The 26,567-nt window shown below is 37.3% G+C and overlaps 1 protein-coding gene and 1 long non-coding RNA gene across 2 annotated transcripts; one reads left to right on the top strand and one right to left on the bottom strand.

Annotated features, from left to right (window-relative positions):
* Positions 1–9,379: 9,379 nt before the first annotated feature.
* Positions 9,380–14,893, top strand: LOC123329766 (interferon-induced very large GTPase 1-like). Its single transcript, XM_044929450.2, has 2 exons — positions 9,380–9,632; positions 11,386–14,893. Exon 2 carries the CDS (start codon positions 12,641–12,643, stop codon positions 14,390–14,392), a length of 1,752 nt encoding a protein of 583 aa, XP_044785385.2. The 5' UTR covers positions 9,380–9,632; positions 11,386–12,640; the 3' UTR covers positions 14,393–14,893.
* Positions 10,964–24,144, bottom strand: LOC123329770. Its single transcript, XR_006640095.1, has 2 exons — positions 21,461–24,144; positions 10,964–11,193 (listed from the first exon to the last, which is right to left on the bottom strand). It is a non-coding gene; the product is annotated as an uncharacterized LOC123329770 (long non-coding RNA).
* Positions 24,145–26,567: the final 2,423 nt, after the last annotated feature.

Here is a 26,567-nt window from a genome sequence, read left to right as displayed (position 1 = left end):
GTTATCCCACAGTCTAACAGCTGTATATCAGCTCTGTATCAATAGAGCCTGCTAATCCTTTCTCTGAGCATATTTTCCCTGCCTGATTGCATCTGCTGCTGCTGCTGCTGCTGCTAAGTCACTTCTGTCGTGTCTGACTCTGTGCGACCCCATAGACGGCAGCCCACCAGGCTCCCCAGTCCCTGAGATTCTCCAGGCAAGAACACTGGAGTGGGTTGCCATTGCCTTCTCCAATGCATGAAAGTGAAAAGTGAAAGTGAAGCTGCTCAGTCGTGTCCGACTCGCAGCAACCCCAGGGACTGCAGCCTAAGGGGCTCCTCTGTCCATGAGATTTTCAAGGCAAGAGTACTGGAGTGGGTTGCCATTGCCTTCTCCCTGATTGCATCTATTTTTTATTAATTTGACTGTTATCTATATGCTGATGATTCCTTAATCTAAATCTTCAGCCCAGACAGGTTTCTGGTATGCAGGACCGTGTAACCAGCCTAATAGCAGGCATCTTCACTTAGATGTTAATGTGGTAGCTAAGGGCATTTATTCTACAGCCAGGCTTTCATAGAACCTTGAACAAGTTACATCTCTGAATAATCACCCATAAAATAAAGATATAATAATACTTAACTTAAGAGGTAAGTTTGTTATCAGTATTAAATTAAACAATATAGGGACTTTCCTTGTGGTCCAGTGGTTAAGACTCTGTTTCCACTGCAGGGGGCATGGGTTCAATCCCTGGTCAGAAACTAAGATCCCACATGCTGTGTGTCATGGCAAAAATAAATTAAAATAAAAGCAAAATAGCAAAAAAGCATGTAAAGTATGTAGAAGAATGTTTGGAAAATACAAAGAGCACATGTTAACCATTATGTTAATCTCAAACTCAGTCTGTTAAAATTAAACCAGTCATCTTCCTTCAGCCTCAGATCTGCTCCATACCTTGTAGTCTCCTACAAGGCATTGAGCATTTCAATAAAATGCCCAATTAAGTATAAACCTAGGAATCACCTGCAAAACCTTCATTTCCACAAACAATAAAAAAAAGTTCTGCTATTTATTTAAAACTCTTAAATATGTTTTGATTCTATATCTTTTCCTCTGTCCTTCCTAACACAGTTCTACTTCTTGTCCTAATCATTAGCCTCTCTTTTCTCTCTCTCAGGTGCACATTTTTCTTATATATCTAATAGGCTAAATAACAGTCCTCCCCCCTCCCAAAATATCCATGTTCTAATTCCTGGAACCTGTAAACTTTATATGGCAAAAGGGACTTGCAGAGGTGGTTAAATTAAGAATATTGGGATAATATCCTGAATTATCCAAGAAAGCCCTAAATGCAGCCACCTAAGAGAAAAGGCAGATGGAATTTTTACTACAGAAAGGGAGAAAGCAATGTGACCACAGAAGCAGAAACTGGAATAATGAGGTCACAAGTCAAGGAGTGCCAATGGAAGCCAGAAAAGATAAGGAATGGATTCTCCCCTGGAGCTGGTTCCCGAAAAAAACTATAAGTCCTGCCATACATTGATTTTAGTCCCGTAAGACAGACTCAATATAGAATTCTGGACCCAGAACTATGAGACAAAAAATTTTTTTTGCTGTTTTAAGCCACTACTTTTATGGTAATTTTTAAATAGCAACAATGGGAAATTAATACAATCTCCTTCATCAAAAATTTCTCCCTCCCTATAGGATTGTTCCTACCAAGTGCTTTGCTAAATCCAACACCTAAAATAAATTTTCTTAACCGCATGACCCATTCCTGTAATAGTCCCTTTACTCTGCTTATACTGAGAGCAAAAAATATTGAAAGACTTAGCTGATCATCTCATCTCAAATTTTTTCTTTATGCACTTTCATTAAGCTTTTCCCCCTACCAATGGAAATGGCTTTTATCAAGGTCATCAACAAATTTCTTCTGAAAGGACACAATGAATAATTCACTATCTTTATCCTCCTGATGCCTCAGAAGCACTTAATAGGGTTGACCACATCTTTCTTTTAGAAACACTTCCTTCTCCAGGATTCAGTGAATTCATATATGCCTCATTCCCCACCTCCTCTGCTTCCTTTTAGTCTCCTCTTACCTCTCATCTAAGTGCTGGAATGCTGCTCACCTTCTTTCTTCTCTATCTATACTTTTTTCCTAACCAAGCTTACCAGTCCCATGCCTTTAAATACTAAATGTGGGCAACTCTCTGGTCAATATCTTCAAACTGGACCCACTCCTTTAAAGGTATGTCCACTTTAGTCTACTTACCACCTCCACCTGCCTACCTAATTGATACTGTAAATTAAATAAGATGTCCAATCTGTTTATATAATAAACTGACCATCTCAGGGCATGACACCAGAATTAATCTATTTATTCACGTCAGAATCTTAGAAGTCATCTATATTAGTTTTTAATCTCTGCACAACAAATTAACAAAAAAATAGTGGCTTAAAACAACACCAATTTATTATTTTAAAGTTTCCATGGGTTAGAGGTCCATGTAAGAGTTAGACAAGTCTTTTGGGCAAGATTGCAAAAGGCTGCAATTAAAGTGTTTTCCATGCTCCTTATCTCATCTGGAGCTCAGGGTCTTCTTCGAACTTCATTTAGGTTATTAGAAAAATTGAGCTTCCTTCAGATTATGACTTAAGTTCTCTTTTTCTTGCTGGCTATCAGGCCAGAATCACTCTCAGACCCTAGGAATATTACCCAAACAGGCAGTTCAACACACACTGTCTTCCAGATCAGCAAGAGCATACCTACTGCTGCTTCTTACCACTTTTAAGTGCTTACCTGATTAAGTCAAAGCCATTCAGAATAACCCTCCCCCCTTTTTTCACATGAGCTGTGCTGTGCTTAGTTGCTCAGTTGTGTCCAGCTCTTTGTGATTTCCATGGACTGTAGCCTGGCAGGCTTCTCTGTCCATGGGGATTCTCCAGGCAAGAATACTGGAGTGGATTGCCATGCCCTCCTCCAAGGGGTCTTCCCAACCCAGGGATCGAACCCAGGTCTCCCACTTTGCCGGTGGATTCTTTACCGTCTGAGCCACATAAGGTAACATAATTTCAGAAGTCATATCCCATCATATTTATAGAACCTGCCCAAACTAAGGGGAAAGGGACTATATAGGGCATGAACACAAGACAGGGTGAGGTGGACTCTATCTTAGCATCTTAGAAACCTGTCTACTACATTATCCTTGAGTTTTCACGTTTCTTCACACCCATAATGAATTCATCAATAATTCCAGATGGCTATGTTTATAAGATAAACTCTACATATGAGTATTGCTCATTATCTTACTTGCTAAAAAACTTAGTCAAGCTACCATCTTTTTTAGATCATTTTAAGTCTCTTAGTTGTTAGCACTGCCTCCTTGTGGTAGCTCGATTCTCTGTCCTCATCCAGAAGACAGAATGATCTTCCTAAAGCTCAAGCATGTAATGTCATTCTCATGTTTAAAATGCTCCAACTGCTTCCCACAACACATAGAAGAAACCCAAAATCTTTATCATGACCTAAAAGGTAGAACACGGATCACAACTTTCTATCATCTACTACTCTTTCCTGTGTTTCAATTTTGCCCCAACAACAGTGGCCTTTATTTTGTCCCTCAAAACATCCGACTGGTTTCTGTTTCAAGCTTTTGCATTTGCTATTTCCTATTCCTTGAAGGTTCTCCAAGTTCTTCACATTCCTCTTATCTTCTTTCAGGTTTAAACTTAACTATCGCATCTCCTGGCTTCTCTGATGGCTCAGCAGTAAAGAATCTGCCTAGAAATGCAGGAGACGCAGGTTTGATCCCTGGGTTGGAAAGATCCCTTAGGGAAGGAAATGGCAACCCACTCCAGTATTCTTGCCTAGGAAATCCCATGGACAAAGGAGCCTGGTGGGCTACAGTCCATGGAGTCACAAAAGAGTCAGACACAATTTAGGGACTGAACAACAACATTGCATCTTCAGGGTAGTCTTTCCTAAACATCCCCTATCCCCTGGCTCCTAGTAATGTTTCACCACACCATATTCAATCATCTTTAGAGCAGAAAAATCACATTAAGATTTTTATTTTCTTGATATTGTCTTTCTTACACATATCCCAATATCCTACCTTGCCCCGGAATGAAATTTCTTTGTGGAAAGGTATTCTGTCATGCCCATAACCAAATATCCAGCACATGGATCATTGCATGGTGTATGGTGAGTGCTACAGAGTTATTTAATGTACCTTTTGGCACTGAAAGTAAGAAAGAAATAAGTAAATTAATAGGGGACATTTTTCAGAAATGTGGGGCAAAAGAAGCAAAAGTTAGGGGTTTTTTTGACAATTATAATTATTTTAAAAATCATTCTGATGTGTCTTGAAGTGTACACAATGAGGAGTAACACATTATCCATTGGAAATACTGGAAGAATCACGGTTTGGGGATTTGAAAAACTTGTGTTTGACTTTTCATTCTTCCCTTAAAAAAAAACAACAACAAAAAAAACATGTAAACTTGGAAATCTTACTCTGTCTCATTCTTGGCTTTCTTACCTATAAATGAGATAATATTTAATTTTTTATTAAAAATAAATGAAATACAGGCTTCCCTGGTGGTCCAGTGGCTAAGACTCCATGCTCCCAATGCAGGGGGCAAGGTTCAATCCCTGGTCAGGGAACTAGATTCCACATGCCCCAACTAAGACCCAGCACATTCAAATAAATAAATAAGTAATAAATATTTAAAAAAATAAATAAATGCAATAAATTTTGCAAAGGATCCACTAAAGTTTTCAGAATGTAAATGATGCTTAATACATAACAATTTAATTAATAGCCTGTTTAATTTTAGTGTTCTCTATTTAACAGAGGAAAATAATTGAAGTACATAGATAGTGATAGTAAAAAGGCAGAACAGAAGTATAATAAGGATTGTGAAAGTTGAGAGCTAGGTAGTGTCTCAGAGAGAGAGATTTCCTCCTCTATCCCTCTTAAGTTCTTGTGGATGGAATAATAGTAAAATTGACACAAGACAGAGTAACAGGAGAAAAAGAAACTAGTTTAATTTGTGTATATGACGGTCTCATGGAAATGGGATCTAAGAAGTGGCCAAAGCAGGTAGCTTTTACACTTTTTAAACAAAGAAAGATTAAATTTGTGAGAAATTGACAAGAAAAAGAAAATTAGGCTTTGGGTGTTCAGTTAGCAAAGAACTTAAACAGATATGGGGCAGTAAATTTAAAAAGTAACATGGTTTGTTTACACAAACTTTTCAGCCCAAATTCCCCATCTCTGGCAATATCTTCAGTTGCAGGGAATGCACCTTTTCCATGAGAGATTTATTTCCTGCTTTCAGGGGGATGGGGAAAGGAGGGTCACATATGCCATTGTTAAATATTTGGGGGTCGTCTGCCCTGAGCTCCAACAGTAGCATCACACCTTCTGAGGAAAATCAAAAGAGTTATATTTTTTGGGACCCCAGGGGCTGTAGCCCACCAGGCTCCTCTGTTCATGGGATTTTCCTGGCAGGAATACCAAAGTGGGTTGCCATGCGCTCCTCCAGGGCATCTTCCCGATACCAGGGATCAGATCCAAGTCTCCTGTGTCTCCTGCACTGAAGCCTGATTCTTTACCACTGAGCCACCAGGGAAGCCTGGAATGCAGGTTAAGTAGCCCCACAGCTCTGAGAAACACCCCTTCTGTAAGGACTGTGTATCATAGGCACAAAGTTGGGGGCCCAAGCATTTTGCTTTTGTTTTTAAGCATGGCAGTCTCTGATGTCCACTTCTTTCACTCACTTTTCTTAAACCATCTGCCTCATATGTGTTTTTCCATCATTCCTGTCATCATCCATAATTATCTCTCCATTTCAGGTCATCATTTCCCAGATGCACAGAATGGAAAGCACACTGAAGGCATGCCTTCTTCACATCCTTGAGGATCTTTTAGAGGAGGAGTTGGTTAAGTTCAAATTTCAACTCACAAACATAGCTCTAGCTGAGGGATACAACTATATGCCTCGGGGCACTATCCAGCAAGCAAACCCAGTGAGACTTGCTGACTTACTGATCCAGTATTATGGGAAAGAATACTCCAAGACTGTGACTCAGGAGGTCCTGAAAGCCATAAACCAGCGCAACCTAGCAGAGAAGCTCTGCCAGGCAATGGAAAAATGTGAGGCTAGACCAAACCTACTCCCGTCTGCAGATGTGGCTCAAGACTTTTCCTGAAATCTCTGCATTTTAACTAATTCAACACACACATTGAGAGCATAAAATATAAAAGGAGTTTTGTGTCACAGTGCTTTTAAAAATTATTTTTGAGATAAAGTTCACATCTTTCCAACATCTTAGCCATACCTGAGTTTGATTCTGATGCTTATTCTGTCTCTTCAAACTGTGGGGGTTTTGGTTTGTTTGCTTTTTACCATGCCTTGTAACTTTTTGTTGAAACTCAAAAGAAACTGAGGTAGATAAGCCTTTAAAGTCAAGTTCTATATTTATCTGGCTAGGAGTTAGGCTGTGCTATTTACTCTGGTATCAAAGACTAAAACTTCCTCCAATGTCCTTGTTTTTTATCCTCGTTGTATTTGAGTTTTCATGGAAACTTCTTAAGTCTGAGATATACGGTCTTCTCAGGTATATTCCCCTATTATTATAGGAATATTATTATTATTCAGGAAATTTACTAATGGTGGTAAGGTAGGGAGGAAGAAGATGTATTCTATAGTCCAATGATTAAGTCTCAGTCTTTTACTGAGCCCATGCCACTTGGCTATGATCATCATAGTCTTAATTCCTACCCATTATCCAAGCTCCAACTGAAATGCTACCTCTGTAACCATTCCTGTTTCTACCTCAACTGAAAGTACTAGCCCTTTCACCTAAATTCACTGTGTGTTTTCTCCTCAGTTCTTATTGATCATATTGTTGTTTCCTTTTTTAACTATAATGATAATTTTTGCTCAATAAACAGAGAAGAATTTGATAAAAGAAAAAACATCAGTAATATCCCTATCAAGAGACTAACACAACAAACAATGTGTCATAGGGTATCTTCACTGGGATTAATTTTTTTCACCTATATTATACTATATATACAGTTCTATAACATTAGAAATTTGGGGGAACTTAAAACATATAACAAGCTTTTCCCAAAGCAATAAACATCAACTCTTAAGTACTATTTTAAACTATTTATTATCCCATCCTGTTGGTGCTCTGTAAATAATTTTGCCAAAATGACATTTAAAATATTGTTTCCAAAATATGAACATTATGAATAATGTTGTGAAAATCATCTTAGTGATAGATTTTGGTGCTCATTTTATTTCAGTCCCTTAAATTCCTTAAATTAAAATACATGAGTCAAAGAGTATGAATATAAATACATATATATTTGGGACCCCAGGGGCTGTAGCCCACCAGGCTCCTCTGTTTATGGGATTTTCTTGGCAGAAATACCGAAGTGGGTGGCTATGTGGCCAAGTGGGACCTTCATACAATTATTTCCAAATAATTTTTTAGAACTACTATATTGACTTGGTCATATAGAGTGTATAAGCATGCCCCCTCTTACTGCACTTTCAACAGCATGAAGCACTTTCTAAATTTTAATTTGTAAGTGAGAGTGTTAACACTTCAAAAATATTTAAATATATATTAAATAAAATTTCAATTTATTTAATAAAATAATTCATGAATACAGTAAAAATTAAAGCATATAGAACATTACCTTGACCCTTCTCTCACAAAATAACCCCTTAGAATTCAATGTTTCTTTTGGTGGTTACTGACATGTCTCTGAATATCATGCTTTTACCCCTCTTCCATAAGTTTATCAATATTAGGTCTACTAGTTCAATCATTTTATCATTATCAACATCACTATCAATATTATTCATTGTTATCCTACCATTAGGAGGTAAGCTTTTTGCTCAGTTATGCCACCACTTGCTTCCCCACCTACTATCTTCCCAATAACAATATTTTTTAATTTATATACAAGCTACATTTGAATTTTATTTTTTAAACTTTTTATTTTGTTCCATTATAAAAGGCACTACTTTGAAATTCCCTAAAATACTTTTACATGGTCAAAGCTGAAAAATTTTTATTTCTTGCTTGAATCATAATAAAAATCTTGCATTTTTAAATTTATAGCTTGTTTCCAAAAGTTGAATGTCAACAATTTATACTATTATACATATGTAAATTTTATTCATAACAGAATCAAATGGAGTTCAGTTTTTTATTTTTTGCTTCAGGGAAACCTCTCATAGTCATTGTTTTGCACGTGCATCTTGATCACATCCTTATATTCTTCCAGTATCTCCAGTATCCTACCAAGTGAAGGAAGTCCTCTATTCTTCCATTTATTTCTTAGATAATTTCCTCTGGAGCCCACCTAATAAAGGGTATATGGACAGCAAACTTTCTAGGTTGTTAGTTTTTTGAAAATAACTTTATTTTCAAACTTGAAGAGTAACTGGGATGGAGTTAGGGTTCTAGGTTAAAAATCCTTTTACATCATTATTTGGAAAGGATGACATAATTGTCTTTGTTACTTACTGATGGTGAGTCTGATGCCAACCTCATTATCATTCTTTTGTCGGTGGTCTATTCAGCACCCCATCCCTGTCCCAGATGATTTTAAGGTTAGTGTTAAAAAATTTATCACAAAGTAGAAATTTCTTTCCCCATTTCTTGTGCTAGACACTTTAAAGGCCTTTTAGATATGAATACCAGTGTCCTTTAGTTCCACAATGGTGAAGGTGAAATTTCACAGTCTTGACTACAGGCTGATTTCCTACTTAGCTATAAGTAGGTCATTAGCTAGCTACTAACCTTATTCTCAACTAAACCTTAATTTGAATCGGCCTGAATCTCATTTTTTTCCAAGGAGTGATTATCACATGGACCATCATTAGAGGTGAGCTAGGAGATTCAGGAATAACCAGTGAGAAGCTTAGAAATATGAGGTGCTAATAAACCGGATGCTCAATATTTTGGTAATAATATAAGAGAAACATTTGCTTAAAAGCATCATTTCTTAAAAAAAAGAAAAAAATTGATATCCTTAGGGAAGTCTCTTTAACAACGTTACTTCGATTTCCTTTCTCAGTAAACTTAAAAGTATGGGGAGGAAGACAATATAATTATTAAGAGCCATCACAAGACTCTCCTACACTCAGCAGACCCCCATGTGCTATGGCTGAGATTTCTGTATAAATAACACTCTATTTGTCAGCAATGGCCTAGTTACTTTGACTCATCCTCCTTGTTTGACCACTATTTTTTCTGTGTCATTTTTATACCCAAGACCTCTCATTCTATGAGATGGTTATTCTTATTTCCTAATCATTCCTATAACATAAAATACCTATATCTTTTCTTGGGTCATTCCTGGGAAACAGATGCTAATGTTGAACTTATTGATGTTAAGCTGCTGGCACCAAGCTAGTGATTGTAAGTGGGGAAGGTGCTAAGCTTCAGCAACACTGCAATTCTGACTCCATGCTTTACTAATGATGAGAATAATGAACACTATTTTCCCTCCAAAACTGGATCTTCCACTGAAAAAGTTGCAAAAAAGACAAATAACAGGAAGCAGGAGAATAAAGCAGGACTGGATGAAGATAAATGGCAACTAACGATGTCAAAGGTTTGTAATTTGCCCTGGGGAAGATATTTTTGCCCTGAAATTGAGTGGAGTGTCTAGACCAAAGGATGCTCAGAATCTCAGAGGTTTGCTGGTTTCCAGATCCTATAGCATGGCATGGTCGTTCCATGTTAGCATCAAATGTCTCCAAGGTGTTTTGGAGAAAAGAAAGATCCCAGAGAAATCTGGCTGTGACTCCTGTCTCTGTTGCCCATTCTCAAGCACATTGCTTAATTTTTATGAGTTACTCTTCTCCAAAATGGAAATAATAATAATAGGGGCATTATGAAAATTGATGGTCACTAAATAAAAACCAATTCATTTTCTTTTCAGTTTCTCTCACTAAACTCATTTTCTGCTTCTGTCCATATATACTAGATTACTTTCTATTTCCTAAGCATATCCAACTTTTACAATATTTGGTTTGGGTTTTTTGTTCTCTTTTTCTAGAATGCCCCTACCCACTTACTCCTTTGTGTGATAAAATCTCATTCATTCAGTAATATATTAATAGCTTGCAAAACAGTTAACACAATACCTACATTGTGGTAGGTTCCCTTCTATTTATTTTTAAATTTTATTTTCCACCTATGTTCTTTTCATGATTATATGTTACATCAGTTTGGTAAAGCTTTTCCTCATTTTGCTTCTCAGGAAAATCTAATCACTTCTTCAAACGTGTTGCCAGTACACTTTGAACTTTATACCATTTATGGCCTCAGACTTGTATTGTGGGCCATATAATTAACTACTTACTTATTCATCTCTCTCAAACTTTATTGGTAAGTTTTAAGCCCTCCAAGGCATGATCCTGTTTTATACTTCATTCCTTGGTCATACTATTGCCTCACACATAAAATGACTCAATTTATTTTTGGAAAGAATATATGCATGTATTCATAAATGATAAACAATGAAACCCCTTTGATATAGAAAAATAACAGCCATTATCATTGTCTTTTTTTTTCTAGAGATTTAAGAATATCTTTCAAACTAAGTCAAAGAAAACACCCAATGAAACTGCTTCTTCTCACAGAGACACTCAACTAGTCAATAATAAGGAAGAAATAATCCAAAATCAACACTTTCCTGACTTGATCAAGAGGCTTAATCTAGAAAGTTATTATCCCAAAAAGATGACCAAAGTAAATTCTCTTTTGATAAATAAGACCTTCCTCCATGGCACTCAACCAAGAACTGAGGAGGAGCTGCCATTGTGTTTTCTAGAGAAACTTTTGGTATTAGATTGTCATTTGCAATATCAAGTTTACAGAGGTAATATAGACAGAATACTTACTGTGTCCCAGACACTGAGAACCACAGAAATAGAAAAATCATTTGAGGACTTTTTTATTGTCAAGGAAACACAATCAACTACAGTACCAACTTGCATCCACCCAATGGACATACAGATGGCAATTTTTCACTGTGCAGATGAGTTTACAAGACAGTATATTTTAACCAAACTTTCCATTTGTCAATTTGCTCTCCCACTTTTGGTGCCAAATCCTTGCAATTTCCAAATTGAATTCCCTCTTTGGTCTCTGAGGCAAATCAGGAGAAGCTGGAGAGAGGTGGAAAAAATAGGATGGGAGAAAAAGATTAGGAGTTATAACAACCAGCTGATCAGTTGGCAACCTATACACACTGTATCTTTCATAAGAATTGGAAATTATGCCTCTACTTCCAAATCACAGATTTTGAATTCACTCCTGAGTAAAAGCAAACATGACCATTTTTTCCTCCATCATTCTAGGGAAGACAATAATGGATGTCTATTGGTAGATGGTATGGTGGAAATCTGCTGGTTCTGTCCAGGTGGGAGAGCTGAGGACAGATTTGAAAATTGTATTGCCTTCACCAATCTCCATGGAAACGCTGAAATACACGAGAGGCAGGTAAGGTTCCTGCAGGAGGTCTCCTCAGTCACTGTTATCCTCCTGGCAACTTCTGATTTTGACATAATGAATAGCTCCCGTCTACTTGAATTTTGGAATTCACCCAAACCTCTCATCTGTTTGTTTGAAAATGCAGAAAATATTATGGATAAGAATTATGCTCACAAAGTGAGAATTGGAATTAAGAATCTAAATAAGATAGAATTAGCTGATAAAATTACAGCTACATTAGCAGAGCTGTTGAAGAAATCTGGATCTCCTTATAGTCTGAGTAACTGGGCCAACATGGCAAGCAAGTATGAGTTTATTATTGATGAGGACCAAAGAGATTGCCAAGAAGCAGGGAAAAAAGCAAACATCCTTATGGACATCTTGAGAAAAGTAAAATTATCTGAGGTAAAGGGGAAGTTACTACCTCTCCAAGGAGGTCTATGGCATGACTGGTGTAAGAAGGATAAAGAACTCCATCAGCTGCAAGAAAAAGGAAAAAGAGCATTGAACAATACAAGAACGAAATTGAGAAGGAAAAGCTCAAGATACGCTGTGAACAGTATCACAAAGTCATTAACCTTAACGACCTGATGAAGTCCCTGCTTGAAAGCCTGCAGTCCCACCTGGAGACGCACACAGAGCTCTACTTTCTGCAGGTGCTGAGTATGTCAATGGACCAACTAACCACAACAGAATTAGAGAAGCTCCACCAGAGGCACAGTTCTTTGTTGGCTCAAGTACGAATAGAAAAGCAGAAGCAGTCAAAGAGAGACTCCCTCAGAGGCTGGGAGGCTGAGCTAGAAGCTGTTTCCAAAGAAATCAGTGATTCCACCCTGGGAATTGAGCACCTCTTAAGAGAGCTGGGTCAGATCTATGAAGCTTTGGAAGAAGCTTCCTCCCAAACAAATACACTGTTTCTTTCCCTTCCCCAAATGGCTGCTGACCTGATGATATCCGGGGCTCCCATTGAACTGATGGATGGGGATGCTTCATATGTGCCCCTGAGGTGGGTGGCAGCTGTTTTTGACAAGGAAGGTCTCTGAAAAACTTGGAGACAAACGTGTGTTTGTTCTTTCTGTCCTTGGCTTGCAGAACTCAGGAAAGTCTACTCTGCTGAATGCAATGTTTGGGCTGCAGTTGAGCCTTAGTGCTGGAAGACGTACTCGGGGTGCCTACATGCATCTTCTGAAAGTGGATGAGATGCTCAGAGAACAGCTGGGCTTTGATTTTATGCTTGTTGTGGACACAGAAGGACTGCAAGTCTCAGAGCTCATGAACAAAGCACAAAATGAGGAAAATGAGTTGGCAACCTTCATTATTGGACTTGGAAACTTAACTCTAATCAATATTTTGGGAAAGGATCTTTCAGAAATACAAGATATTCTGCAAATAGCTCTCCATGCCTTTCTCAGGATGAAACAACTGAATATCTCACCAAGATGCCTATTTGTTCATCAGAACATAGAAGAAATTATAGATACAGATCAAAGTATGGAAAGGCAAAGGTGGCTGCAAGAGATATTGGATGAAATGACAATCGCAGCAGCCAAACATGAACAGTGCTCAGGGGTGTGTCACTTCAGTGATGTCATTAAGTTTGATGTCAAGAACCACATCTATTACTTTGCTCACCTCTGGGAAGGGTCTCCCCCAATGGCCCCTCCTAATCCCTGCTATAGCCACAATGTTCAGGAGCTGAAAAGCAGGATTCTTAAGCATGCCAAAGAAGAATCCAGAGGAAGTATTTTGAAGATATCAGAAGTTAAAGTCAGGGTACGGGATTTATGGAAGGCCTTAGTGAATGAGAACTTCATTTTCAGATTCAAGAACACTCGGGAGGTCATGGCTATGAATGAACTGGAGACTGTGTACAGGAGCCGGACCTGGGAGCTGAGAAGTCACGTGCTGGACTTGCAGAATCAGCTGACTAATCAGATTCAGAAAGGAGAAGTTAAAGAGATCAAGAGAAGCTCAGTTGAGAATCAAGTTGTAGAAAAACATGAAGCCATTAAGCAAGAACTTGAAAGATATTTTCGAGAAGATAGAGATAGAAATATCTTGTCTCAGAGGAAAGGAATAGTTAAAGATGATTTGAAGAATCTTAAAGAGGATCTTATAGTAGAAACCATGAGAAAATGTGAAGCTCTAATTAATGGAAAGAAAATACAAGACCTTTTCAAGGAGCAAAGAGTAAAACTGGAACATAAGTTATTAGAAAAAATCAGAGGGACGGCTAAGTCCCCCTGTAGGAAAGAATTACATGATAAGGAACTGAGAGATATGTTCAACAAGATCTGGTCAGAGAACATCTCCATTCTGTTGCCTCCCACACTTGCATCTGCTGAGCGGCCTGATATTGATATTGAGTTAGAGAATGTTCTCCTGGAGCATTTTAAACAGCACCCCAATATTGTGAACAAAATTCAGTATTGTGGCACAAAGAAAACATTTTCTATCAATTATTCTAAACATGTTATCACCCCTCAAGAGTTCCCAGTATATGGGCCCTCTGAGGAAGAGTTTGAAAAAGATATCATAAAGAAGACAACAGCTCAAATTGTGAAACTGGTTCAAGACATCATACACAACAGAGAACAACAGAATGAAGGTTACAGTTCTAGTTACTTCCATGAAATTCTGCAAGTGATCCATACTGAAGCTGAGGCTGCATCTCAAGGAGTCAGATTTATGTTGACAAACAGATTTAAACTAGAACTTGCTCTAGAGCTACTGCAAGAGGCAGCAAACAATTTTAAAAAGATGTGCATTGCATTCAAGACAGCCAACAACCCCGTTCTATATTTAGAAAGTAAAAGAGAAGAATTTTTTACTAATTTTAAGTTGGCCTACAAAAACTTCCAGAACACTGACTGATGTCCTTTGGGGTAAAGAATTTCTGCTACTTTATGAACTGGGATAAACACCTGAGAAGCTTATCTATTCCTCACCTAGCTTTTTTACTCCAACATGAAATGAAAAAAACAAAACAAAACAAATATAATATGTTATGCTCCAAAAATAAAATAAAAATACATACAGGCTGTGAAAAAATCATGCTATTAGTGTTATCCAAAAAACCCAAAAAGTCCTTAGAGTCAATCCACGAAAGAAAATTATGAAACTTTACTGACACATATAAATATCAAAATAATAGGAGCCAACCACATTTGTGGAAGAGAAGTTGCAATAACAGAAAATGGTCATTTTCCCCAAAATGAATTTCTAAACTCAATGAAAGTATAGCCAAAAAGCTGACAAAGTTTCCATGAAACTTTAAAAGAGTACATGAGGTGGGAGGGAGATTCAACAGGGAGGGGACATATGGGACATATGGGCGAGAGGGAGGTTCAAGAGGGAGGGGAATACCTATGACTGATTCATGTTGATGTATGGCAGAAATCAACACAATATTGTAATTATCCTCCAATTAAAATATAAATTTTAAAAGATTACATTAAAATAATTATGCATTTCTAACTAAAGAAGCTAATATAATCAACACTGCAGGAAAAAGAAAAAAGATACCCAACCACATAACCAAATCTTTTAAAAATCCATACTACTAAGAATAATCTAACAAACACAGAGAGAAGATAAATATAGCAAAGCCACAGAACAATAGTTTCGGAGAAAAAAATCTTGCATGTAAACAAATCTGTATATACAGAGGTTGTATTACAAATCAGAAGAGGAACATGATTGTTAAATATATTAAGATGGAAAAAAATCAACAATGTGGAAAAAATAACTTAGGTGTCTATCATATTAATGAATTTAATGAGTTCTTATGACAAAGAAATTACCTTCCTATGCATACATCTTTTAGAAATACATGAATATTTCAAATATTCAAATAGAAATATGCAAAATCACTGCACAATCACTGAAATAGCAGAAAGAGAATTAGAGTCTATCTAATCAGCTCCCAGTGGGATGGAACACTGGATAAATATGGTATGATATGTTCATACAATGAAATTTAGACACTATGCTTTCATACAGAGAAAATGCATAAATTAGATCTGTGTATATAAACACAGAAAAATCTCAATAATGTAATATTCCAAAGGTAAGCTGCAGAAGTATGGATATAGTGTGTAGATTTTGAAACATAAAAGTAATGCAACTAAGTATGTAGGAAAATTATATAAACTTGGACAGAAAAGACACATACAAACTTTGTAACAAAAGGTATTAAGGAAAAATGAAAGGAAAGGAACTCTGAGGTTATACAAAAGGATTATTATAGTTATCTGTAATGTTTAGTTCTATAAAAATCCAAAAAGGAAACATAGAAAATTGTTAAATTTCTTAAATATATGTAGTGCACATTTTATTATAGTATTTTTTTAAATATATGAAATACTTTACCATTTCTAAATTATCTTACAATATGATAAGAAATGGTATGGATTCTGGGTAGTCCATCCCACCCCACCACCCATTGCTGTATCTCTAGCACAAAGAATAATTTAACACATATTGTTGATACTGAAAAATATTTGTTGAATGCATTCATAAATGGGAAATTATATAGGCTGCCAGAGATAAAGGAGCAACTAACTCTGCTTGGGGCAAATCTTCAAGACTACATTTTGTGAAGCTTTTCTTAGTCACCATCCAAACGTCCTTCTTCCCTCCCTCCTCCCCCACACCTTTCTTCTTCTCCTTTCCCTCCTCCCCGTCTCCCTCATCTTTTCCTCCTCCTCCTCTTCTCCCATCCTCACTCTCTGTTTCTCTCACTCTCCCTCCTTCCATCTCCTCATCTCTGATCTTCCTTACACCTGCAATTTTCCTGCAATAACTCTTACATTCTACAGGGTTCTGTGTCAGCATCTCATTTCACTTTGAGACTTTATACTCCTACAGCATGGAATCTAACTATTTTATTTGGTCCTGATTCTTAGAACACCACTGGGCATGGTGAAAAAGGTGAAGAAGTAAGTGTGCGAAATAATGGGTTGAACCCATGCCAGGCTTTAATATCTCTGGCAGTTCTGCCCTGTTGTCTCCAAAGGAGACCATTTCATCAAACCTCTATCACCTGTTCCAGTCCCAGGTAAGAGCACTGGAAATAACATAGCTTGAAAGGTTACCTCATGTCATCACTCAGTTCAGGTTTCCAGAGATAAGTTGAAGTCATGGAATGACTGACAGAGACAGATTAACAAACAAGTAATTATTATTTAAGGTAATCAGAGCCCTATCGGGGAGAAGTTCAGAGGCCTATCAGCACACAAATTAGGACCAGCTAATTAACATTTTAGAGAATCAGGAAAGTCTTTTTGGAGAAGATGTCATCTAAACTTGTAAATAAATAGCAGGGAAAAGTTAGAAGAAGAATTAAAACAGAGAATCAGACAGAATGAACAGGTAAAACTTTCAAAGGTTTTCCTTTGAAAGAGCATGGCAAACCTAAAAATCTTTAAGTATGGCTGGTGTTTAGAGGAGAAAGTGGGAGGCCAAAAGAGGTAAGCCTGTAGAAACAGAGATAATGATAGTGCAGGGTTTCAGGAACAGAAGGAGGAACAGGCTTGGACTGGAGTCTTGTTTTGGATGTGTTGTATTTCGGGTAGCTGAGAGACATCCAAGTGTAGCTGTTTAGTAGCTATGGGTGTGGAGGTCAGTAGGTAGCTCAGTGAATATCACCTAGTCTGGTGGAGTCTTGACTCCTTCCTCTTTTTCATCCCATCCCCAATATCCAAACATTATCAAGTCTGATTATTTTCCCGCCTAAATATCCTTTAATATATCCATTATTCCCATTTCCATTTCTCATGTCCTAGTCCAAAGACCATTATTTTATGCCTAGATTAGCCCCCAAAACCATGTAAATGATTCCTCTATTTTGACTCATGCATTCCACCCAATATATTAGCAACTGCTTTTTAAAAATTTATCTTTTTATTGAAGTATAGTTGATTTACCATGTTGTGTTGGTTTCAGGTGGGTAGCAAAGTGATTCAGATCTCTATCTATCTATCTATCTATCTATCTATATATACACACACAAATATATATATATTCTTTTAATATTATTTTCCTTTTTGCATTTTTCAAACTTTTATTTTATATTGGAGCATAGCTCATTAGCAATTTTGTGTTCATTTCAGGTACACAGCAAAGTGATTCAGTTATACATACAGATGCACCTATTCTTTTTCAAATTACTTTTCCATTAAGGTTATTATAGAATATTCAGCAGAGTTCCCTGCGCTATACAGTAGGTCCTTGTTGGCTAACTATTTTGAAAATAGCAGTGTGTGCATGTCAGTACGAAACTCGCAATCTATCCCTTCCCTCCACCATTTCCTCTGGTAACTGTAAGTTTGTTCTTTAAATCTGTGAGGCTCTTTCTGTTTTGTAAATAAGTTCATTAGTATCATTTTTTTTTAGACTTCACATATAAATGGTATCATATGATATTTGTCTTTTTCTGTCTGACTTACCACACTTAGCATGATAATCTCAGGTGCATCTATGACGCTAGAAATGACATTATTTCATTCTTTTTAATGGCTGAGTAATATTCCATTGTATATATGGCTCATTACAAGATATTGAATATGGTTCCCTGTGCTATTCAGTAAGGTCCCTTTGTTTATCTATTCTATATATTAATAGCTTGCATCTGCTAATCCCAAACTCCCAAGCATTCCCCTCACTTTGTCAACCACAAGTCTCTTCTCTATGTCTGTGAGTCTGTTTCTATGTTGTAGGTAGGTTCTTTTGTGTCATATTTTAGATTCCACATATAAGTGATATGTGGTATTCATCTTTCGCTTTTTTACTAACTTCACTTACTATGATCTCTAGGTCCATCCATGTTGCTGTAAATGGCATTATTTCATTCTATTTTATGGCTAAGTAGTATTCCATTGTGTATACATACACATCTTTATCCACTCATCTGCTGATGGACATTTAGGTGGCTTCCAAGATTTGGCTATTGTAAATAGTGCTGCTATGAACAATGAGTTACATGTATCTTCTCAAATTAGCATTTTCTCCAGATATATGTCCATGAGTAGAATTGCTGGATCATATGGTAACTCTGTTTTTACTTTTTTAAGGAAGCTTCATACTGTTTTGCATAGTGGCTACACCAATTTACATTCACACCAACAGTGTAGGAGAGTTCCTTTTCCCCTCATCCTTTTCTGCATTTACTAATTGTTTTTCTCTAATAATTAGTAATGTTAAACATTTTTGCCTGTGCCTATTGGCCACTTACATATCATTTTTGGAGAAAGGTCTATTTAGGTATTCTGCCCATGTTTTGATTGGATTATTTGTTCTTTCGGTATTAAGTTGTCTGAGTTGTTTCTGTAATTTGGAAATTAATCCCTTTCCAGTTCCATTGTACACAAATATTTTATTCCATGCTGTAAGCTGTCTTTTTGTTTTATTTATGGTTTCCTTTTCTGTGCAAAACCTTTTAAGTTTAATTAGGTCCCACTTGTTTCTTTTTATTTCCATAACGTTAGGCTATGGAGGAAAAAAATACTGCTGCAATTTATGTTAGAGAGTGTTCTGCCTATGTTTTCCTCTAGGAATTTTCAGTATACATTCTTACATTCAGTTCTTTAACTCACTGTGATTTTATTTTTGTGTTTTTGTGCCAATATCATACTGCTTTTATTACTATAGTTTTATAGTATAGTCTGAAATCAAGGAGTCTAATTCCTCCAGCTCCATTTTTCTTTCTCAAGATTATTTTGGCTATTCAGAGTCTTTTGTGTCTCCATACCAAATTAAAAAAAAAAATTTGTTCTAGTTCTATTTTTAAAAATGCTATTGGTAATTTGATAGGTATTGCATTGAATCTGTAGATTGTCTTGGGTAGTAAAGACATTTAGACAATATTTATTCTTCCAATCTAAGAACACAGTATATCCTTCCATCTGTTCATGTTAACCTTGATTTCTTTCATCAGAATCTTATAGTTTCTGGAGTACAGGTCTTTTCCCTTCTTAGGTAGGTTTGTGTGTGTGTTAGTTGCTCACTCGTGTCTGACTCTTTGTGACACCACAGACTGTAGCCTGCCAGGCTCCTCTCTCCACAAAATTCTCTAAAAAAGCATACTGGAGGGGCTGCCATTTCCTACTCCAGGGGCTATTCCTGACCCAGGGAACGAACCTGGTTCTCGCAGATTGTGGGCAGATTCTTTACCATCTAAGCCACCAGGGAAGTCCTGGTAGATTTACGCCTAGGTATTTTATTATTTTTGGTGTAATGGTAAATGGGATTATTTCCTTAATTTCTCTTTCTGATAGTTGTTGTTAGTGTATACAAATGCAGGAGATGTCTGTGTATTAATTTTGTATCCTGAAAATTTACAGAAATCATTAATGAGCTTTAGTAGCTTTCTGCTAGCATCTTTTGGAGAAGGCAATGACAACCCACTACAGTACTCTTGCCTGGAAAATCCATGGGCAGAGGAGCCTGGTAGTCTGCAGTCCATGGGGTCGCTAAGAGTCGGACACAACTGAGCAACATCACTTTCACTTTTCACTTTTCACTTTCATGCATCTGAGAAGGAAATGGCAACCCACTCCAGTGTTCTTGCCTGGAGAAACCCAGGGACTGGGGAGCTTGGTGGGCTGCCGTCTATGGGGTCACACAGAGTCAGACACGACTGAAGTGACTTAGCAGTAGCAGCAGCATCTTTAAGATTTTCTTTGTACAGTATCATGTCATTTGCAAACAGGGACAGTTTTACTTCTTTTTTTCCAATTTGAATTCCGTTTCTTTTTCTTCTCAGTTATGACTAGGTCTTAACAAAAAATGTTGAATAAAAATGGTTAGAATGGGCATCCTTGCCTTGTTCCGGATCTTAGAGGAAATGCTTACAGCTTTTCACCACTGAATATGATGTTAGCTGTGTGTTTGTCATAGATGGCCTTTTTTATGTTGAGGTATGTGCCCTCTATGCCCACTTTCTGGAGAGTTTCTATATAAATGGATCTTGAATTTTATCAAAAGCTTTTTCTGCATCTACTGAGATGGTCATATGATTTGTATTCTTCAATTTGTTAATGTGGTATATCACACTGATTGATTTGTGGATATTGAAAGCCCTAGGATAAATCCCACTTGATCATGGTGTGTGATCTTTTTAATGGATTGCTAGAATTGGTTTGCTAGCATTTTGTTGAGGATTTTTGCTCCTATGGTCAGCAGTGTAATTGGCCTGTAATTTTATTCTTTTGCAGTACTTTTGTCTAGTTTTGGTATAGGGTGATGGTAGCCTCATAGAATGTGTTCAAAAATGTTCATTCCTCAGCAATTTTTTGGAGTAGTTTCAGAAAGATAGGTGTTAACTATTCTCTAAATGTTTGATAGAATTCACCTGTGAAGTCACATGGTCCTGGACTTTTGTGTGTTGGGAGGTTTTAAATTACTGATTCAACTTTAATACTGATAATTGGTGTGTTCATATTTTTTAAATTTCTTTCTGATTCAGTCTTGGGAGGTTGTATCTTTCAAAGAATATGCCCATTGCTTCTAGGTTGTACTTTTTATTGGCATACAGTTGCTCGTGGTAGTCTCTTCTAGTCCTTTGTATTTCTGTGGTGTTGGTGGTAATGTCTACTTTTCTTTTGTGATTTGATTGATTTGGGGTCTCTTGGTTTTTTTTCTTGATGAATCTGGCTAAAGGTATATCAAGTTTTCTTTAGTAGCATATGTTTAGCCTCCATGTGCGTTTTTTTGCAGTTTTTTCCATTAGAGTAATCTTCATAAATGCAGAAACAAGTCTGCTTTGTTCATAAACTTATTTTTGTATCTGATAAATAATAAGAGCTCAATAATTCTTTTTAAAAAATACATAGTCTTTTCACTCCCACATTTCTGATAAACATATATTTAAAACCCATTTGGAATCTTTCTTTCTCATCCCCAAATATGTGTCTAATGACTAAGTGACTGCACTTTACCCACCTTTATTGCTCTGCCATCAGTACTGCCAGTTGCTTAAGTTCAGTATTTCTATAGCCTCCAGGCATTTCATTCTCTTCTAAAACAAACTCCCTCAGCCTCACCATTTGGGGATGTAGTGTCTCCATTTTTCAGCATTGGCACTTGGTAGAGTAGATGATATCAGATTTTTAAAAGAAGTAAGAATAAAAATCACCAATCACCTCAAGCTCCATAAGTAATATTGAGAGCTGCTCTAAATCTGGCTCTCTCACCACAAATCCTGATTACCAGCACCTAATCTGAAACACTTTCCTACAATAGGACTTACTCTTTGTTCATTAATTTCTTAAAAAATGTCAGAAGTCATTTTTTATCATCCTTTCTATGTTCTTTTATCTATAAAATACATTCTGAAGCCCTTCTCTCTCCCCATATTTACTACTAAGGACCAATGTCCATTTTATAGTTCTTATAAATCTCTAGACATTGACAAATAGCTGCTACCATACCACAAAAGCTGATTTTATGATGTATAATTGAGATTTTAATAACCTATGACTAAATTTATAATTTTGACCATGACTCATCATTACAGTAAAAGAAATTTCTACTTTAGGGTTTACTTTGTGATCCAAGTCTTTTGCTATCTATCCTAGACTTACGACATCTACCAAATATGTTAACATCCATTTTTTATTATATTTACATATAAGTAGAAACAGTATGGAGGGTGATATCAAGGACAAAATAATATGGTAAGTAATCAAATATCTGCATCCAAATCAATATCAGTCCATCAGTCAATAATAATTGGTTTTATCTACCAGCTACCTTCTAGCCACACCATCATGAATTCCACATTTCTATCACCTCCCTCTAAACATAAGAGAAGAGAGTCAATTCTTTGATTAAAACAAGTTATTTGTCTATACATATCTATTTTCACTTATCTGATCCAACCATATCAAGAAAATAAAAGGTATGAAATCATTTTGTAAGCACTATTTTCTAGAAAGTCTTTCAAATACTAAAAATCATTACTTATCTTAAAAAATAATAAATAGAAACCTCAATTAAACAGACCAGAAGGGGACACTCTTATGTCTTAAGATGGTAACAGTTCAACAAGGTAAACAGTTCTCACTCCTGTCAAGGACTTGTACAATGAAAAGCCATGGACTCTGTTTGCTGTAGCACTCGCAGCTTCTTTCTTCCCTCTGTGAAAGCATTCTCCTTCTGTTGCTGTGTGGGGACATGCACATGGCTTGCCATGGTTGCAGATCTCGAATTGCAATTCTCAGCTTACCGTGAATAAGCCCATCTTTGCTGGAGAAACATCTGGCAGTCAATTTATTTTAGATCCACATTTTGGTGACCCATATAAGAACTAGAGAAGACTCCCTGAAGGCTGTGGGGATACTGAGTAAACAGGTGCCATAACCACACTTGAGCCCATATGCTCACAGCTTTTCTCACTAACCCTGGAGTTTAAAGGTTATTTCTTTCTCCTGCATGTAAGCTCATGTCCTCTTTGCACTTAAAGCTCTCTTTGCATTGGGGATTTATGTTAAGGTTTAACCTTTCTGGTTAAGGCTTTATTCACTATACAAGTACTCATTTGGTACTGTGTTCTGATTTGAGATTAGACAGTTTCAACTGAAGCTGACCAAAAAGCCACGGGCCCATTTCTTCAGTAACACGGGCTGCTTCACTAAAGCTGTGCCTGTTTGCCAGACATTGGCCTGGATTAGGGGCTGTTCTCTGGAAACTGGCTGAAAAGTCTTTGGCTCCACCCCTCCAGGACCAAACTGCTTCCCTAAAACTGGCTGGAATTATCTTGCAGGCTGAATTGCAAGCTGTTTGAATTAAGCTGTTTGAGCTATAAGCCCTTTGAATTGTTTGAAAATTGCTTTTTTTTTTCTAGAGAAAAACCTCTGAGAAATAGGATCCACTTATCTAAATATTTTCTATGTGTTTTCCCCTATAGGGACTCTGACTGATTTTATGTTAAAAGTCCGTCTTCATGTGTATTTCAAGCTAAATGGACCAACCTGACCAAAGACAGTTTAGAATATCTATGCCATCATAGGGAACTTTTGAAATCCCAAATGTTTTTTCTTAAAGTTTAACTAGATTACAATAGCTTTAAAATTTCAAGAGCTGAAAGGAATGCCTATTTTGATTTTCCCAAATGTTGGGGTTTCCAAATGTTATCACGTTTTAAGATTAACTGAGGCAAACAAGTGATTAAAGGAACATAAAATAGTTCTTGAATCCTCAGGCTCTTTCTCTTTGGCTTCTTGGTCTCAGGCTCTGCCTCCAGCACCATTTGTATCTCTACTGTGGCTCCTCCTGGTCAGACTCTGCCTCCTGTGCCATCTTCCTCTGTCCTCTCTATTCTGCCTACGTATCCTCTACACCCTGTCTTCCCCCATTCTAATTCTCCTAGCAACTTCCTTTTTTCTCTGAAATTCTTCCACTTCCTTTTCCTCTGAACTTGTCTGATCCTTTAAAATTAAACATTCTTGGTATCCAGAGGCTAAACCTTTAACTTCTTGTATTCCTGGACTAACGCTGAACTATATGAGATAGTTTAGTTTAGTCACTCAGCCATGTCCGACTCTTTGCGACCCCATGGACTGTAGCCTACCAGGCTCCTCCGTCCATGGGATTTTCCAGGCAAGAGTACTGGAGTGGGGTGCCATCTCGTGCCATCTCCTTCTCCAGAGGATCTTCCTGTCCTAGGGATCAAACCTGGGTCTCCCACACTTTAGGCAGATGCTTTTCCATCTGAGCCACCAGGGAAGTCCAAATAGTCAAAGATTTTCTCAAAGTAACCAAAGATTCTCACTTATTTGCATACACCAATGAGTTTAATATAGTCATTCAAATATATCAACTTATACCAGCAGGCTCATATGCTTGTCAGTAAGACCAGATCCAGTATTGGGTGAAAACCACTAATTGGAAAAAATCCTGAAATATCTCTAGAATTACAACCTGGAAACCAGCCCACCAACAGATTATATGGTCAGGCTTGGGTAATCACTAGGTAAATTCATCAAGCAATTTCCTAGGGCTTTTCCAAAACCTATAAATTGGAACAAAACTCAGGATTGCAAACAAAATCTGACAAACCTGTTCATGACGAATCTAATTGACTTTCTTCAAAATCTAATTTTAAAGAAAATTCTAATTTTCCTTCAGATGTCAAATCCACCAGGGTAACTTTTACTAATAACTCTGTGCTTTTAATGGGATAAGCCAAGACCTTTCACTTCTAATGAAAACAAACAAACAAAACAAACAGAATGGAATGGAATTGAAAACTATGTACAGTCCAGATTTAGTTAATCTGTCAAACAAGCCCTCCTTCACTGTGGCTGAATCACCTAAAAAGAAGATCACCAAAATTTTTAATCTTCAACTCTAGCAAATGAATCCTCCTAAAGGAAACCAGAACCTTTCTGGTTTCTACTATTGCAAAAAGCGAAGGCACTGGAAAAGAGTTATAAATTTAAGCACTTTAGGCACCTTTAGCCCTCTAACTATTTCCAACATCCACCCAATTCTCAATGACAGGAGATTAAGGACTCCTCCAAATACCCTCTCTTAATCGGCTTGGAGAAACATTTCTCCAAATTGGGAATGACTCTTTTCCAGTTCTAACTGACACTGGAGCAATGTCTCCATGCTCAGTTCCACTACTGTAAAGCACTCCCTGCCTTGGAATACTAACAGTTCAAATAATGGGATCTCTAATTAACTTCACGAGGTTCCTTCCTGTCTCTAAGACTATTTTCTTCTGTTTATGCCCTTCAAGAGATCCACCGCACCCTTTTCCTCTTAGTTCCTCTTGTTGCAGAAAAGAAAATGGGGCACAAGAGGATGGTCACGTCCCAGGACTCAGACAACTTCCTGGCACAGCTGCCAAGTATTTGTTCCTGGCTTTACACTGGAAGGAATTCAAGAGTGAGCCATAGTAAAGTGAAAGAAGGCTTATTCAGGGAGATAAACATACTGCATAAACAGAGTTTGGGCCAACTCAAGAAGGCAGGAGGCCATGGGAAAAACACACTCCATAGGCAGAGTGGGGCCATCCCAGAAGATGAGAGGCCCCAAAACATAGATTGGGTAATTTAATAAGCTAATGAGTGGGATGATTATTCCAACTATTTTGGGGAAAAGCCCAGGATTTTCAGGAGTTGGACCACTGCCCACTTTTTGACCTTTTACAATTGGCCTCAGAATGGTCATAGCTCCGGCGGGTGTGTAATTTAGCATGCTGATAAACTACAATGAATGCATAACGAGGTTCAAGGTCTAGTGGAAATCAATTCATCCTAGCTGGTTCTAACCAGTATATGTCGTGTCCTCAAGGGCTATATCATTCTTTTAAAGGTTGTGCCTCTGTCTCCTTCCTGTCTCATTCTGCTCTTCATACATCACTAACATCCATCCCCACCAGAAGCACCTTCTTCACTGTAACTGACTTATATAGTGCATTCTTTAATAATACAGTTGATGAAGCTGGCCAATACCTTTTGGCCTTCACTTGGAAAAAAAAGAATTCACCTTGACAGTACTTCCTCAAGGTTACATACCTGGAGTATGTATATGAGTCCTTCTTATTTCTCACAAATTCTGAAGACTAATCTAGATGATACAAAGTTCCTTAGAAGTTCCATTTTGTTGCAATAAGTGGATGATTAGCTACTTCTCTGCCCTCCCTCTGATGCCTCCTCACAAAAAGACAGCTTCTACCTGCTACAGCTTTTAGCTTTAAAGGGACATAAGGTCACCAATGAAAAATTATTGTTCTCCCAAACCCAAGTTCTACATCTAGGGTCTCTGATATCAGAATAAGAGCCATACCTAGATAAACTTCATGGTATCCTAAAGTTTCCCCAGACCCCAAGCTAAATACCATCTGTGAGGTTTTCTCAGGCTTGTTGGCTATTGACAGAACAGGATTTCAAATTTCTTTCTTCTGGCCAAACCTTTGTATGTTTTACTCAACAGTAACAATTTCTGACCCAATTTTATGGGAAAAATCAGATGACACATATTTTAAGACCTTGCAAGAGAGTTTGATAAACCCACCTGTCCATGGGCATTCTAATTATCA

The sequence above is a fragment of the Bubalus bubalis genome, chromosome 16 (genome assembly GCF_019923935.1).
Source record: "Bubalus bubalis isolate 160015118507 breed Murrah chromosome 16, NDDB_SH_1, whole genome shotgun sequence".
Lineage (NCBI taxonomy): Eukaryota > Metazoa > Chordata > Mammalia > Artiodactyla > Bovidae > Bubalus > Bubalus bubalis.
The sequence above is the reverse complement of the archived record's forward strand: the minus strand, read 5'-3'. Positions and strand labels throughout refer to the sequence as shown.